Below are 18,184 nucleotides of genomic sequence, written 5' to 3' on the forward strand. Positions count from 1 at the left end.
GTGTCACTCTTTGTAGTCTGCTACGGTCTTGTGCAGTGCTATTCCCAAACCAGGAGGTGATGTTGCCGGTCAGGATGCTCTCTATTGTACATGAGTAGAAGTTCCTAAGGATCTTCTGACTGACTTGGAACTTCCTTAGGCGCCTGAGGAAGTAGAGGCGTTGTCGTGCCTTCTTCACAACACTGTCAATGTGTGTGGTCCACTCAGCTGTAGTTAATTTTTGCTCCAATTTGACCCAATATAGCATAGGTATGTGTTCTGAATCAGAGCTCAGTAATTTGCATTAACACTTTGACTGCCTAAAAACGATTTACAACGTCTTTGCTGGCGATGCTAAAGTTGCCGGGGGACGCTGTACAGCGTCCTTATATCAATATTTCAAAAATCTGGAATCGGATTCATATTCCCCCTCCGCTGGCCTGAGATTCACCAGCAGGACCCACTGAGCTCTCTGGCGGTTCAGGAGCGCCATCTGGTGGCCGATCGGCGCAACTGCTTAACAGGAAGCGCAGTAGAGGTTTTGCTGGTCGGCCCTATTGCTTCCGGCCACTCGGGATAGGTTCCGGCACTCTAGCTCGTCACTCTACATAGCGATCGATTGCCAATAACTCGATAAACAACATGATTTGGACGTATATACCATTATACAAGCTGGAGATGGACCGGGTAATAATATATCCCATAATGATAAAATTTCTACTCGACGATGATCGCCCAACGGCGCGCGGAGACTGGGGTGAGTTTCAGCGTGTAACGTTACCATCTTCGATACTAACTGCTTTTATCAACATTTGACCCACATTAGATGATTGGTATAACGCTGCCCACGGAATTATAAACGCCCCCTCGCCCATCCGGTCAACATCAGATGACGTGTAGTAACTTCTAGAAGTACGTCTAGTTGGAATTTTTTATATCGCGCTGATTGCCATCAAACTGTATTTCATCATCAATATAATGCATTTGGGGCTATATATCACGTTCTGGAGAAAGTTGCAGAAAGAGATGAAAACATACTTATACATTAGACCATACTTTACTATGAATATGTGAATGAAAAAGTTTAACGTTGCTACACAATGAACAATACATATAGGACTTTGAATGGGCCCTAATAATGGCAATGTAGCAATAGAATTTAAAAAGTTATAGCCCTGCAAAGAAGGGGACGTTCTCCATAGACAAATAGCGCTGGCAATCTATGGTATATCATTAATTTAACCCATGGCAGCCAAAGTGTTAACTGACTCTCTCACACAAGAGAAAGAGAAGTTCTATGTGGTTTGTCAAATCAAAAACAGGTGCCCCAATCAAAATCTGTCTGCAGCAAGGGTAAGTTCAGAATTTGTGGACCCATAGCCATGTTCCCTAGGTACTGATTATGTTGTAGGCAAGAGTCCTTTGCTGTTCTTCATACTAGAGCAGGGGTGTCAAACTCATTTTCACAGAGGGCCACATCAGCATTATGGTTGCCCTCAAAGGGCCAAAGACCGTATAAATGTTAATGTAATGTAAAATAAATGTAGCTACACATTTACATATTGTTAAACATGGTGTTTCTGTATTTATTACTTATTCAAGTTATACATATTGCATATTCATTTGCATAAATGTAAAAATATATGTTAGCTTATGTTATTTTAACAAATAATTTAAGTTTATCAGAACCCCATATTACTCCACCAATCAATGATCAAACCATTCAAGTAAATAACAAAGAAGAATATCATCAAATACAAGCTATGACATTAAGTTTGTTCAAAACCTTTTTGTCACAGTCAAGAGGGGCAGAACTAACAACTGTGAGCTGCAAAGAACACGTGGGACAGATGTAGCAGATGTTACAAAAACAAATGGCTGCACACAACCTTGCAGAGGCCATACATCCAACTAATGGAAGATAGTTTAATTAACTTTAATTAACAGATTGCAGAATGGGTACAGTACAGTACAGCTCAATACACACAATTGTTAAGGGGATGCAGACCAGAGAAAGACTTTCGACTTGTTTACATCAGGGTCCCCCATTTTCAATTCGTAATGAAATTGCTATTATGTGTCTGCATGAACACACAACTGTAACTGTACTCAAAAATAACAAAATAAGGGTTGTCTCAGTTCACAACTATATTGGTCAAGTTTTGGGTGGGACTTGTTTGCGTCCCTACAGCTTCTTATTCAATTGAGCGAGATGCTCGGTTATGTCACACAGCCAGTTTGCATCTGACAGTTCAGACAATATTTCTTCAACCCTTTGTTACCTATTCCGCCTGGATCGTTTTTGTATTTTGGGCTGTAAAATTGTCAAAGAATGTCTGAGGAGTAAGTGCTTTTGGCTTTTTTCCTTTGTTACCTCAGATGTTCAACATACATGTATGTGTAAGAATGTGTAATAACTAAGGCTGTCAAAGTTAAAGCTTTATTAACGCATTAACCCACAATTATTTTAACACTGGTATTTTTTAACCCAATATTAATGTAAAAAAAAAAAAAAAAAACTCTTGGGGGGCCACATCAAATGACGTGGCGGGCCGGATTTGGCCCGCGGGCCGTGAGTTTGACACCTATGTACTAGAGACATGGCGCTCCGGCTGGTTAGCCACAAACTAATCAATGGGGCCAAGCTTCAGTCTGTACCAGCCCTGACAAACACTGAAACTTATTCCACAGCACACCCAAAGAGAATAATAAGTGCCATAACACATTAATTGCCAATAGTATTGGCCGCCATGCGTTGAGTGCCAACAACGAGTAAACTCGTTTTTATGATCGTTATTATTCTTTTGTTCGCTATTGGCATTCATAATTAATCCAGGAAGCCTCCGGGAGCCAGCTGGACCCTGTCTGATATTACAACGCCTCAATACCGCCGCCTGGTGGATTTCGGGCAAGTTACACTCTACTCTAAACCGGAAGTGGCGCTTGGTGCATCGGGGAAAAAGCTCCGCCAGAGATATGTTGTTACGTGGATCAATATACACACCTCGAGTGCATTGGATCGCTTTCGAGACGCAAGAATCAATATGCTTTCGGCATTTATTGCGTCATACAAACGGAAATTGGATCTAGCCGATCGACGTTTCTCCAGACGCATCGGCCAGAGGTAAGAGGAATCTAATGTTATTTCCAGCTCGATTGTCCATTTATTTCATTGCAATCTGTCCGATCAACGTATGGTGTCTTACTAAAGAAAGCCGTTAGTGACAATCAAGGAATCATAAACGACCCCCCCCCCCCTTTCCTTCACGCATGATGGAGCATAATGTATAGCGATCATATGCATTTGAAATGTTTAATATAGCGTGTATAGGGACGAAACGCCAATCGATAATGTATAATAAGCGTCGGGCCTATAGCGCACGTTCTAGGAATTACTGCTATACAGTCTAAAAACATACTTATATTCACGACGGTACTAACACGACAATGTATGAATGGAAAAATATAACGTTCCCACATCCGGAACGATAGATACCCGATGTTGAATGGGCCATAGTAATGTCGATATAGCTATAATATTTAAAAAGTTATAGCCCTGCAAAGAAGGTGAGCCACTCCATAGGCTTACAGCACTGGCAGAGAGTGGTAAAGATGGGCATACTGCATGGCACCCAATGTGTTAAAAGGGGCACTTCACCAAAAAACAACCCGTTTATTTTGCACATAATCTCACACGTCCAAAATTTCTAAACAGCTTTGCTCATTCGTTTAGTTTGACAGTTATTGAGTCAATTAGTTTGAATATGGCCACCAGTGATGTCATCAGAGGACACTGAATAAAAATTACAGCTCAATGAAATGTAGATGAAAAAATAGAGATAAGGATTTCAATAGGGATTGCTATTTCAGACAGACAGACAGATAGATAGAGTGGGCCATTACCTGCCCAGGTGAAATAGAGGGGAGTGGGAGGGGCAAGGACCGCTACATGGAGGTGGGCTGTAACCGACGGCGACGAGGGGAGGAGCCTGTTGCCATAGAGACGGTATCCATGGAGCTAGCCAGGCTGGCGGGAGAGCCGCTGACAGTCGGATAGGAAGTCAATCTAGGAGAGCTAGGAAGGATTTCCTCTGATGACTCATAGCTAATGGACCGGGGTGGGGGGGTGTGGGGGGGGCAGAGAGAAGAGTGCAGAGTGGGGAACGGAAAAGGGAAGAACAAAAATGGAGAGAAAGAAAGAGAAAGTCGGAGAGTGAGACAGAGAGAGAGACCGAGAGAAACACAGAGAGAGACGGAGAGAGAGAGACTAGTAGCTTATCCTCTAATGTTACTAGTTAGTAAAGAGTCCCGTTGATGAACAACTGCAAAGACCAGTGATGGAGGGATGAGAGTGAGAGGATGAGACAGGAGGGGAAGAGGAGAGGAAAGGGTGGGAGTGGCCATGACAGCCTTGTCCAATCATATACAGCTATAGTGTTGTAGGCGCCAATGGGATGGCAGAAGCAGCAGCCAGGCCGGCCTTCTCAGGAAGCGAGTGAATGTCCTCAAACCTGCTTTGAGCATCGGTCTCCATGAACAGTTTGAAAACAATAATAAATTATGTACACGTGACTAATGTTGGTCATCTGGAGGAGTTTGGGTGGTAGTAGGGATGAGGTGGGTGCTGCAGACCCTGGAGTGGGTGATAGTATGGGTGAGGTGGGTGCTGCAGACCCTGGAGTGGGTGATAGTATGGGTGAGGTGGGTGCTGCAGACCCTGGAGTGGGTGATAGTATGGGTGAGGTGGGTGCTGCAGACCCTGGAGTGGGTGATAGTATGGGTGAGGTGGGTGCTGCAGACCCTGGAGTGGGTGATAGTATGGGTGAGGTGGGTGCTGCAGACCCTGGAGTGGGTGATAGTATGGGTGAGGTGGGTGCTGCAGACCCTGGATTTTGCAGACAGTCTAGTTTTAAAGCACATGTCAACAACCTGCCCCTGTGCAGTCAGGACCTTAAACTAATTTAGATAGTTGCAAACACACTGAACTTAAAAGGGGACATTTGTGAAAATGGCCTTTTCTTGTGTTTTGCATTGTATTTACAGAATGAGGGGTTGTCTCACAGACAAAAAGGCAGTGAGAGAGAGAGAGAGAGAGAGAGAGAGAGAGAGAGAGAGAGAGAGAGAGAGAGAGAGAGAGAGAGAGAGAGACAGACAGACAGACAGACAGACAGACAGACATGCTTACTGGCTGTAGAGTTGGGGGGGGGGGGGGGTTGAACTGGGGTGAAGTCATGGGAGGAAGATGATTGTCATCGCTCACCATGTCGGTCCCTGGCTGTTTACATAATGCACTAGCGACATATCGCAGCTGGTAACAGTGAGATGAACTTTGGTCCAGGCGACTTTATATCACGTCATTCAATTTCATACCGACTCAGACACATTCTATATGACCTAAACATTAAATGTCAAACTCATCCCGAAGTTGTTGAAAATACATTTATGAATGTAACAACTCAACAACACTGCAAATGAGTTTAATTACTCATTGAATGAATATTTCAAATGATGTCCAGCGCTAATCCACTGCCTATTGCACAATCGTAGCGGGCATGGCCAACCGCATTTCACTGTATGCCCATTGCCCTGGTATGTATGTGATGAATAAACTCTTGAATCTTACCTGAACAACTCTGTGACTTCTCCTTTGATCAAGGCTACGAGCACAGGAAAGCCAATGCAGAGTGGAACCAGATACAGCAGGGCAGGCTGGACAGGAACACACACATCATTTAGCAGGATGGATAAAACTGTTATTGTCCACAAGGGTCATAGTAAACCATACTGGGTTTAGCAGCTTAACCCATTCAGTGCCAACCACGAGTATAGTCGGGTTAACTCGCCATCGCTTCCGTGCCAATCACGAGTATAGTCGGGTTTTAATCGTTATTTCTTTTATTAGCGATATCCATTCATTTTCATCCATCCAACCTGATGTTATCGTTGGGAACGGGTCTGAGCTCGCAAAAGGGCAAATACCGCCGCCTATCGTCTCCCGGATGGTATTGCACATCATTGGATTGGATTGGCTGACGAAGTTGAACAAAGTAAAGTCCCACAACATAAATAAATAAATGTTTATAGATCTTTTATTTATTTATTTTTAATCTCAAGAATCTCTGCCCCGAAGCTTCGAATTCCAAAAGAAAATTCGAAGGTCAGCCCTACTGAAAATGTTATCTTATTAGTAGGGCTGTCAAAATTAATGCTTTAACTCTGGAGATTAATTAAAATTATTTAAAGTGTTAAAAAGAAATTATCTAGATTAATCTATGGAGTGAACATTTTTCAACATTCTGAACTTTCAGCAGTATTTTGCTTGTTCTTTTTTTGCATTGACTCATGCACCTTTTTGAAAATCATCCGACATGAAGATGGAACACATTTTTGTTAATATGATTTATATTACTGGTAGTTCATACAAGACATGATCGTCCTCTAAGCCAATCTGGACTTTAACATAGGCCTGGGTTGTTTTTATTTCTGTTAGCGCCGCGGATATAAGAAAGCGGTCTAGCTGAGTCAATGTTGATGGTTTTGTTGAACATTTGTATTTCACAGGAGAGAAACTGTATTCAAAGAAAGCTATTAAAATAGTCTTTGAATCTAAATATAGTTTCTTTGTGTTGATTTTACATTAATTCCATGATTTTACTCAAGTAAATATCTGTTACAAGCTTCGGTCTTAAGTAGAAAAATGCGATTTTTAATCTAGATTAATTACAGAAAATTGTGAGATTAATTAGTAATTTTTTTTTATCTATTGACAGCACTACTTAGATAAAAACAGATGATGTATATATATTGATGTATATATATTATATTGATGTATATATATTTTATTTTGTACAATGTTTTCCACTGGGGACATAGTTAATTCTGGATTTAGTACCACCACCATTTTTTTGCCCGATTGCGACGTGGTTTTTTTCCTAGACATTCACAGAAAGGAACAATATACGTTGTATTTTATGGAAATAACGTTGAGGTTTGTTCGACCCGTGACTGTGAGATATAAACACGACATTCACGTCAATATTTGTAAGACAAAAATTGTTAGCCTTCCTATGTCTGCGGCTGGATTGAGCTGGGTAGTGTAGTTTTATGAAATTTAGACGAAAGCCCTGGGTCTCCTCTTACTTACAACGATTTCATAACGGCTTCCTGTCCTCGTGTCTAAATCATCCGGTTTCTGATGCACAGAGATTTTTATAAGCTCATATTTAGCTAATAACACTTAAAATCATTGCTAAACAAATGTAGTGCTAAAAATATACACTTTGACTGTTGTTTTAATAGGGTTAGGGTCACATGTCTCTTCTATTGGTCTGGGGAGGATGTGGGGAGGATGTAGACTACCACATGTCTCTTCTATTGGTCTGGGGAGGATGTAGACTACCACATGTCTCTTCTATTGGTCTGGGGACGGTGTAGACTACCACATGTCTCTTCTATTGGTCTGGGGAGGATGTAGACTACCACATGTCTCTTCTATTGGTCTGGGGAGGATGTAGACTACCACATGTCTCTTCTATTGGTCTGGGGAGGGTGTAGACTAACACATGTCTCTTCTGTTGGTCTGGGGAGGATGTAGACTACCACATGTCTCTTCTATTGGTCTGGGGAGGGTGTAGACTACCACATGTCTCTTCTGTTGGTCTGGGGAGGATGTAGACTACCACATGTCTCTTCTATTGGTCTGGGGAGGGTGTAGACTACCACATGTCTCTTCTATTGGTCTGGGGACGGTGTAGACTACCACATGTCTCTTCTATTGGTCTGGGGAGGGTGTAGACTACCACATGTCTCTTCTATTGGTCTGGGGAGGGTGTAGACTACCACATGTCTCTTCTATTGGTCTGGGGAGGGTGTAGACTACCACATGTCTCTTCTATTGGTCTGGGGAGGATGTAGACTACCACATGTCTCTTCTATTGGTCTGGGGAGAGTATAGACTACCACATGTATCTTCTATTGGTCTGGGGAGGGTGTAGACTACCACATGTCTCTTCTATTGGTCTGGGGAGGGTGGAAACCACCACATGCCTCCGACGACACATGTGAAGTCTCAAAAACAGGTACTCATACCCCACCGGCTTCCCAAGAGCGAACACTGACAATTGTGTTGGTAGGTAGAGCTGCCATGATTACTGAGGTAAAGCAATCGCATCAAAACCTGTATATGTCTATCCCATAAATCCATACGCTCCCCCTCCCCTACCTGTGCGTGTTTGAAGGTATGCATGACGAAGATGGTAAGGCCCAGTCCAAAGATATAAGCCAGGAAGCTGGAGTAGAAATATGTCCTGCTGTTCTTGTTTAGGCTGGGGAGAGAGAGAGATAGAGAGAGGGGAAGAGAGAGAGTCAAGTTGTGGTGCTGTGTAGCTCAATGGAAAGAGCATGACACTCAGAGTGGGTGCGTCTCAGAGTGGGTGGGTCTCTGGGAGTGGGCGTGTTCCTATGAGTGGGTGTGTCTCTGTGAGTGGGTGTGTTCCTATGAATGGGTGTGTCTCTGTGAGTGGGTGTGTCTGAGTGGCAGTGTCTCTGGAAGTGGGTGTGTCTCTGAGTGGGTGTGTCAGACGACCCGGAAGAACATTTATACATTTATTGAAAATGTTCAGGTAGTCGGAGTGGTTAAGGTTTAGGGTCAAGGTTGGTTTATAAACAACTTATAAAGGTTAAAATGATGATGACTTGTGACTTTGCAGCTTGGCCAAAAACTGACGACCCCCAATGAAATACCAGATGACTCCGTCCTATCTAGCATTAACCATGTTGCTTGCAACCTGGACAAACACTGCATCTATGGCTCTGGCTAATACCCGTTAATTCTAGAGAGGAGGCAGCTATGTGCTGTCCATGTCCAACTCTATGGCTCTGGATCAAGGGAGGGGAGAGGGCGGAGAACAGGAAGTCTCACCTGACGTCAAAACGCAGCAGCAGGGCGATGAAGATTCCTGGAAAACACACGATTGATTGGTTGAAATGATTTATTGATCTATAAAACACCAGTGACTCCTCCAGCCTGAGACATGCCCCAAATACAACAGGATAAAAAACACTAAAAGTGATAAGGCAGGGTACCTGCAGGTTTCAACAAATTACATTTAAGACTTTAAAGGTCCCCCGTCTTATAAATGGCATTTTCCAGTGTTTAGCATAGTCAGATTGTGGGTCACTGTCACTCAAAGCGATAGAGAAGTTACCGCATAGAAGTTACTTCTTAATCCAATACATTTGAAAGACCCATCAAAATCATATTTAGACTTTTTATTAAGGCCTTTCATGAGTTTAAACCCACTGTATTTCTGCAACACGGAGTCAACCTTTATAATTACCTGGAATGACTATGTCTCCTAGTCCCAGCATGGCAAAGTTCTTGGCGTCCAGGCCTCTCTCAAGCAGGTCCTGAGGGAACACCACTACAGAGACATGGTGGCCATGTTAGCCCCAGAGTTCTGCTACATGACTGTTGCTTAATAACATTATATGTCATACCATGTTTCCACTGTAAGAACCGACAAGATACAAACATCAGATCTAACACACTGTTAATGACAAGTTACATCTCTCTCTCTCTCTCTCTCTCTCCCCTCCCCTCCCCACTCCCCCTCTCACAAACCCAGTCCATCTACTTACATTTAATAGGTGCTTCAAAGGACTTGGCGACTGTTACCATGACGTTGGTTCCGAACACCTGGTAACAAAGTTAGCAGTATAGAATTAGAATAGATAGATAGCAGTATAGAATTAGAAGATACAGTAGATGGATCTTCTTCAGCACTGTTCTTCCGTCATAATATTCTCCTAAATATAAACCCATGTCATCATATTCTCCTGAATATAAACCCATGTTGGATAGCACAGTGAAATAAGAGCATTAAGGATGGGTACTATAATTATTTTCACAGATCATGCTCTGAAATGTCTCTCATTTGCTCCTACATGTCTTGTTCAGGAACACACGGGCTCGTTGGAGAAAAGGTCACTGTAGAGCCGTATATCGGTTAAGATGAGGTGTAATCATGTTGTCTTGGAAATGTGTGGGGATGATCCGTTTCAGTGTTTTATCTCTTGTCCAACCAGCAGCCACCTGGACATTTCTAAAAGCTCCTAAGAGAGGGAAGCGTTTGAGGAGCTGTTTGATACATTATGATTTACATAATACATTTTATACATTATAACTTTGATACATTATAATAAACATATGGGATTTTGAGTAGAGGTGCATTCGAAGAAAAGTATAATTTTTGTGTCATATATTCTCATAGGGATGGTGGGAATGGGAGCGCAGTGGACGTGTCTGATCATAGGGGTCCAGTATGTCTGATAAGGGGGGCTTTTATTTACATTGCATGTGTGTATCCTAGACTGTGTGCACTATGTTTTAGTGTGCATGTGTTTTTAGTGTCTGTTGACGTCATTGACTATGACATTTTGTCGATTTGCATATTCATGACCGACGCATCGTATTGTTACTTGTATTGTACTTGTACATTGTGGTGCACAATGTGTAATCGAACTAGTGTGCAATGAATCACGTTAAAAATATAAATAACTTCTCTTAAACCAGGGCTCCAGACTAACTTTTTTCACCACCGTCCCAGAACCGTCCCGAAATAGTTTTAACCGTCCCAAAGTGAATGTAAACCGTCCCAATTTATTTTTTATATATATAATATATCAACGTCAATTTGATCATATGGGGACATATTTTGTGCTGATAATGGCACAGAGGGTGAGACCAACTGTGTACCGTACCTTTTGATTATTGTAAGCACAAAGATAATAAGCAGCTATAACTAGAACGTGTCGATAATATGCAGTTCCAATAATAATAATAGATCAAATTTATATAGCGCCTTTCATAGAACCCAAGGTCGCTTCACAATCAGGACAAAAAACAGGGCTAGGGAAATAGGGGGGAAAAAGGGGATGAGGGAAGGTTAGGGATAATGGATAATGGACCTAATCTAATCTAAACTAACTGATGGGGAAAAGCCTTGGTCAAGAGGTGTGTTTTTAGAGCAGTTTTGAAGGTGTCCAGGGTTGGGGCGTTGCGGATAACATTACACTTCTGTTATTTAAATGTGTCCTTACGTTAGTCAGGGGTTGTATTGTTGGATGCAGTTCCCTGTTGGTCAGTGTGTGTCTGTTCTCCATCTTCTTCTGCTGTGTTTATCCTCTTCAAATAGCGCAGCATATTTGCGGTGCTCTCTTCACTGAGAGGATGCCAGTATAGCGTTTATTTTAATTTTTATATAACATTCTGATATTTTCGCGGTTCTTGTATAGTGGTCTCGTGCGACTGTCAACTATAATAAATATGGGCCGTTTTAAATTGTGTGAATAGTTGTTGTTAGTGCTCGCACTATGTTTCAATATAATCCGTTTTACCATTCAATCATTATAAACACAGACGTAAGGTGTCCACCGCGCGTCCACCGTGCTTTTTTAAGCTCCGGCCAAAATGCATGGTGACGTGTTGACCAATTTCGGAGGGGGATCCCAATGATATATCAATAAAAACGTACCGTCAGTTCATGTCCAAAGGATTATGCTCACGCACACAGCAAGTATCATCAGTTCCTGGCATTTTTTAACCTCTTTCTTTTTCGATGTCGAGATAAATTTGGGGCTGCTGCAGCGCGACCTGTGGTTTGCTGATCAGAATGGTGGGCGGGAGCTTGATGCTGGATTAGCGTATCGCTGCGTTGGGACGGCGGAGATAGTCATTGGATTCGGCAAATCACGCAACGTTTAGACTTCAGTGAACCCCACATGATAATGTTGCCGTCTCTCTGTCAACTAAGTCGGCACGAGACACGCACCGTTTGACAGCAATATGTGCAAAAAAAAATCCTCTTCGTCCCGTTTGTGTCCCGGCAATGATTTCTGTTCGTCCCAAATCAATATTTGATCGTCCCCGGGACATCGTTAGTCTCGAGCCCTGTCTTAAACCACTGTTCATGATTCTGCCTAGAACCAGGACTCGCCGGTGCGCATTTCGCTCGCATTTGATAACTTGACGTGAACTCCAGCCGTAACAGTGAGAAAAGGGAGGGGCTGAGCCCGATACACTGACCCCACCTTCCTCTCTCTCTCTCTCTCTGTATGCTCAATGATTTGTAGCCAAACGTTACACTATAAAAACAAACTGCATAGTTGATGATAAATATTTCACTTCATTAGCAAAAATATTGTAAAATCCTTAATTTTTTTTATCACAGATCATGGGCATCAGATTTATTTCACGTCACAAATAGATCAAGTGATGTTGTGTTTCTTTTTCAAAAGTAGCCAAGAGTAAAGACTCTAACCCTATAAAAACAGCAGTCAAACTGTATAATTTCAGCACTACGTTTGTTTACCAATGATTTTAAGTGTGGTTAGCGAAATATGAGCTTATAAAAATCTCCGCACATTGCACCGGAAACCAGATGATTTAGACGCGATGACATGACGCAGTCATGAAATTGTTGTAGTCCTAAGAAAGAGGAGACCCAGGGCTTTCGATGGACTTCTAAATTTTCGTAAAACTACACTACCCAGCTCACACCAGCCGCATAAATTGTTGTAGTCCTAAGAAAGAGGAGACCCAGGGCTTTCGATGGACTTCTAAATTTCGTAAAACTACACTACCCAGCTCACACCAGCCGCATAAAAACATAGTACAACCACTTCTCTTTTACAAATATTGATGTGAACATTTTGTTTATATCTCATGGGTCGAACAAACCTCAGTGGTATTGCCATAAAATACAACGTATATTGTTTCTTTACCTTTCTGTGAACGTCTAGGAAAAATCCATGTCGCAATCCGGTATAAATGGCGGAGCTATGGACATTATACTAAAGTAACTGTACTTACAGTATATTTAATACAGTCTTTGCTGCCCTGTAAGGGGCGCCTGGTGGTACTAAATCCAGATTTAACTCTGCCATTGGAAAGAGGAGATTCGGGGCGATCCATAGACGTATGACTTGGCCATAATAAGGTAATTTATAGGTCTGATATTCTATATTCATATTTGAAATTGCATGTGTCCAGATGGCAAAATTCAGTATTGTATCTACAAAAACCCATCTGCCCTTTGTTTAGTACACTTGATCTCAAGAAGGTGCTGAATGAGCTCCTTCTTTCCACTGTGTCAATGTTAGCATGGTGTTATTCACCGTCAAAGATACAAATAAATGTATATTAGACTTTGGCTAATTACAATCTACTCAAGCATAGTAACAGACATCTCTCTCTCTCTCCCCCCCTCTCTCTCCCTGTGTGTATACTATAGGCTACTCTTTTGGACATGGATTAGGCTCATTCGTTTTAACAATCCTGATTCCTGAGCCTATTCTATTAAAAAGGAAGACATATTAAAAAAAAATATATATATATATATTTTAATTGTATCTCCTGTGCTGGCACAAGCACTACCATAGCATGGAGTGGAGAGATAACACACAATACATATAATAACTCATGGAGATATACTAAAAGCTATTTCAAATTTTTGGCCGGTAAGAAATCTCTCCGGCTGGTAGTTTAAATTTTCTATATATTTTTTTATCTAAAGCTAAAAAGTAGAGTTTGTTCCATTTTTCAGCATTTAGCTACAGGCATGTATACATTGTATGTAATGATAAACAATTTCATAGTAATGGACAGGTGTTATATTTTTTCAAGATAATAAAAGTAGCTATAATGAGTCAATAGATAAAAAGCAGTAATGGCATGTATGTTACTCACCATGTATGTACAGTAGGCATCCACACTACACAACATTTATAGACATAAATAAACTTCATGGCTCATCTCCTACTCTGGGTATTCAGTATGTAGTGTCAAAGAGGCAACTACCCATGTGACCTGAGGATACTAGTAAAACATTTTGAAATATTCAATTGCAAATAGAATCAATTGTTAAATTAATTGTTTAGATTTATCGACTAATCAATAAAATAGTTAGTTCCAGCCCTAGTGTACGTGTAAATGGTAAATAGTGTATTTATATAGCATTTATATTATATATATAAATGCTATTTATATTATATATAAATGTATATTATTATATAGTATTTCCTCACATTCACTCGCACATTCACACACCGATGGCAGAGGTAACCATGCAAGGCACCAACCTGCTCATCGGGAGCAATTAGGGGTTAAGTGTCTTGCTCAAGGACACTTCGACATGCTGCCCAGAACCTTCCAACTACCAAATGACTGCACTACCTCCCAAGCCACTGTCGCCCCGCGTGTATACGTGTATGTTGATGTTCCTGAATTTCCCAGAGGGGATCAATAAAGGGACACTTGACTCATGTGTCTCACCCAGAAGACATCGTAGACAAACAGTCCTCCCAGCAGGATGCAACCAGTGGTGACGTTGTTGAGATGCAACAGCTCCACGCCGTTCAGAGCGAAGGCCAAACCAAACAGGTTGTTGGCTATCCAGTGCTGAGGAGAAACAGAAAACACACACTCAAACACTTATTCATTATGAAATTATATACAATGATCCCTTTACACAGATGTGTCATAGCAGGATAAACATGGCTGCAGCTAGCCTATCTTAGCCCATTTTAATGGAAGCGGATACGGATCGCTAGCCTAGCTGTTGGCCAAAAACACCTCTACCAGAGTTTTTGTGGTCCGTATCCACTTCCAGTCATTTGTGCTAAGCTAGGCTAGCTTCCAGCCGGATAGCCTTCTACTGAACACACAAGAGAGGAGTCTTTTTGTCTGACTCTGGAGAAGACGTTAAGAGCAGTTCCCATAATGTTGGTGTGTTCCTTCAATAATGGGTCCACTTGATTTAGGCATGCCAGTGGGCAGCGCTGACTATACTACTGACTATCAATGCTATACACTGGCACATAGGGTTGGGTATCTGCACTGATTACCCAATTGCATTTTGATTCACAAAGGTCCCGATCCCATTTGATTTTGATATGATATGGTTCAATCAGGCTTGGTGGGACTGGTTTCAGGGCGCCAGCACCTGCCATTGGTGTCAAAAGATGTAGGCATAGATTAAAAGACGGACGACTGTCCTGCTGTGACGCGTCTGTGGAAAGCATTCATGTAAATTCTGTGAATAAACATGTAATTCCAGCTTTTTGCTCCAGTGGCCGTTGCGCTGCCTCTACTGTTGGTCTGGGGAGGGTGTAGACTACCACATGCTGCCCTACTGTGGGTCTGGGGAGGGTGTGTAGACGACTACCACATGCCTTCTGTTGGTCTGGGGAGGGTGTAGACTACCACATGCCTCCTACGATACATGTGGAGCAGGGGAGGAAACTAACTTTTTGGCTTACCAGCCAACTGGCGAGTATATGATTTTTTTTACCAGCCAAACAGATTTTTTACCAGCCATAAATAAATCGCTAATTGTGATAATTACTTCTTTGTATGTCTTCGTCTAAATAGATTTTCAATCATAGTAATAATCACACCGTGTCTCTACTCTTTAAAATATTTATTACCATAGGGCGGCTACGTGGCGTAGTGGGCAAGGCACTCACCACGAATGACGGAGACGCTGGGCTTGCCTGTTCGAGCCCAGCGCTCCACATTGCTTTCAGTTTAGCTGGTCGTTCATACTAATACACATTGGCCGTATTAGGGGGTGGTAAACTGATGGGTGGGGATCGGGCGTTGTGGACAGCGACTCCTACAGGTCGGTTGGTGCGCCTGCGCAGTAGAATCAGGAAGTGTCGGGGGCAGCGTGAGCCTCCCACGCGTTACTCCTCGCCACTGAGAGATCGAGCTGCGCAGGTGAAAAGATGCAACTGCTGTTACCTCAAGTACCGGAGGGGACTTGTGCTATGTATGACTTAGTCCACATTGCAGCCGGCTTGTGGGAGGCAAGAAACAGCGTTCGTGACAGGGGAGGGTTGAATTGGATGATACGAAATTGGGATGGGAGAAAATATAGAAAATGGGAGAAAAAGTGGATAAAAAAAAAAAAAAATTATTACCATAAAACATTAATAAGTGTCTCTACTCTTCACAATATTAGCATAAAACATAATATTAATCACACCGTCTCTACTCTTCAAAATATTAGGATATCACATATTAACATGAAAGAGGGAACTATTCTGGACTGGGTTGGGCTGAACTGGGCAGTGAAAGATGCTGGGCTGGACTGGGTTGGGCAGGGAAAGTTGGGCTGGTCTAGGTTGGACTGGGTTGGGCTGGACTGGGCAGTGAAAGAACCAAGCATTTCACTGTAATGTAATAGCTAAATAAAACAAACTTGAACTTGACTTGTTACATTTGCACTTTGGTTGGATGACAAACGTATTCTGGTTGTACTGTACTTGTGCTGTATGATGACAATACATTGGAATCGAATCTCATGTCAACGCTAGGGGTTCAGCAGGTGTATTCTGAATGACAAGTATGACAACATCACTGTTATGAAGGGCATATGGGCGAGTGGTGATATGGGGGGATACCCGGTAATAATAAAATGTCACTCGGCTGCATTGAAAGCTTGGCGTTGCTAATAAACATTTAAAATCATTTTTATAAACGAGTAAAAAAATTACTGAGCTAGCCTTGGCTAAAATGGCTGCTTCTGCATTTTCACGCAGGAGCGCTGTGATTGCTGGCTGCTTTGTCACGTGCCTGGTGCGCCCAGCAATCACAACGCTCCTGCGTGAAAATGCGGAAGCAGCCATTTTAGCCAAGGCTAGCTCAGTTTATATATTTTTTTTAAATGTTTATTAGCAATGCCGAGCTTTCAAACCCTGCCGCGTGTGTGTGTGAAACCCTAATGCAACGGTGAGTACCTTTGACATTTATATCTGATATATTTTGGACCCACCGCTCGTCTTTAACCAGTGCTTGATGTGCACATTAACATGGCTAGTAACGTGGGAGCCAGTGACTGCGTATCGCAGTCACGATAGGGGCTATGGAATCGTTAGCCTCACGCCCACTTGTCATTCACATCCGACTCGAAGGAGACGCGTTGCGTGCTGTTGTTCGCCCCCATGTTAGACTGCACTGATATCCAAAAGCGACGACTCTACATGCAATTATTTTCATCCACTGATGTGTTTTTGTCTAAGTTTGTCTACGTTGTCAAGCCGGTGACAGGAGTCTGTAGGTCCGCACGCAGTGGTCTGTCCACTTCCCCTAGATGGGCGGCATCTTCTAGAAAACGAGTGTTCATTGGAGGAGCTTAGAGCTCAACGATGATGTTCATTGGTTTTTTTTTGTATTTTATTTTTTTATAATTTTTTAAACAAACACATAAACAAACATGACAACATAAAATTAGATATACAAGCATTAATTAACAGTGCACATCCAATGAAATCACCATTTAGATAAATGTCTTATACAAGATATACCCCTAATACCTGCTATCTAATACCCTACACACAAACCAATGATGTTCATTGGTTATGGATTATTATGAGGCGCAAATGGGAGGAATCATAAGGGGGGAGTCAGAGTTCGGCTTGTGCCAGTGAGCGAATCAGCAGATTGCAGAATGATTTTTTTTGTTTTGTTTACTACTCGCCAGTGTGGCGGGTGCTCTTCATGAATCACTCGCCAAACATAAATAATACTCGCATTTGGCGAGTAAAAGGGCCTAATTTCCTCCCCTGATGTGGAGTCGCCATCCGCTTCTTTTCACCTGACACCTACGAGTTTCACTGGGAGAGTGCAACATGCACAGAGGTTCACACCATCTCCCCCAGATCCCCTCCCTGCTGAACAGTAGGAGTCACTGTTGTAACGACCAGGATTCATACCCCTCTAGCTTCCCACCTGCAAATACTCCCACCCGCTAATAGGGAGGTGTAGTCTGACGTCACTGGTTGTTCCACCCTTATAGGGATTCATCATTGGGAAAATGGATTATCGGCTATTTTAACAATTCTGCTGCATGGAAATAGAAAAGCTTCCATTTTTGCACAAAATGAGTTCCCTTCTACCACTTAACATTAAGCATTTTTGGTTGAAATAAAAAGGTAGTTATACGGTTTTTAATTTGTCGTTAAAAAGAACTACACATACCAGTGTACGGCAGGAAAATGCCTGGCGTTCTGTGTTGTCGCCTAATACACATCATGGCCAGCTGATACCATGCTAGCTAACATTACCTAGCTAAAGTTAACGTACTAGACGTTAGCAATTGTCTACTGTCGTGTCCATAAGTTCCCTGGCAGAATACTTTGTTGG

At 42.3% G+C, this 18,184-nt stretch overlaps 1 protein-coding gene across 2 annotated transcripts in view; it reads right to left on the reverse strand.

Annotated features, from left to right (window-relative positions):
* The window catches only part of hm13 (histocompatibility (minor) 13), a 39,342-nt gene that overhangs the window by 5,044 nt on the left and 16,114 nt on the right, over window positions 1-18,184 (reverse strand). For both annotated transcript variants that reach the window (XM_084334000.1, XM_084333999.1), the window contains 6 exons: window positions 14,312-14,437; window positions 9,619-9,676; window positions 9,318-9,401; window positions 8,900-8,936; window positions 8,201-8,303; window positions 5,603-5,688 (listed from right to left, as the gene is read on the reverse strand). In XM_084334000.1, coding sequence (XP_084190126.1) covers window positions 5,603-5,688; window positions 8,201-8,303; window positions 8,900-8,936; window positions 9,318-9,401; window positions 9,619-9,676; window positions 14,312-14,437 — 494 coding nt within the window. The remainder of the gene's footprint in view (window positions 1-5,602; window positions 5,689-8,200; window positions 8,304-8,899; window positions 8,937-9,317; window positions 9,402-9,618; window positions 9,677-14,311; window positions 14,438-18,184) is intronic.

Source organism: Notolepis coatsorum, assembly GCF_963971535.1.
Source record: "Notolepis coatsorum genome assembly, chromosome: 17".
Classification (NCBI taxonomy): Eukaryota; Metazoa; Chordata; class Actinopteri; order Aulopiformes; family Paralepididae; genus Notolepis; species Notolepis coatsorum.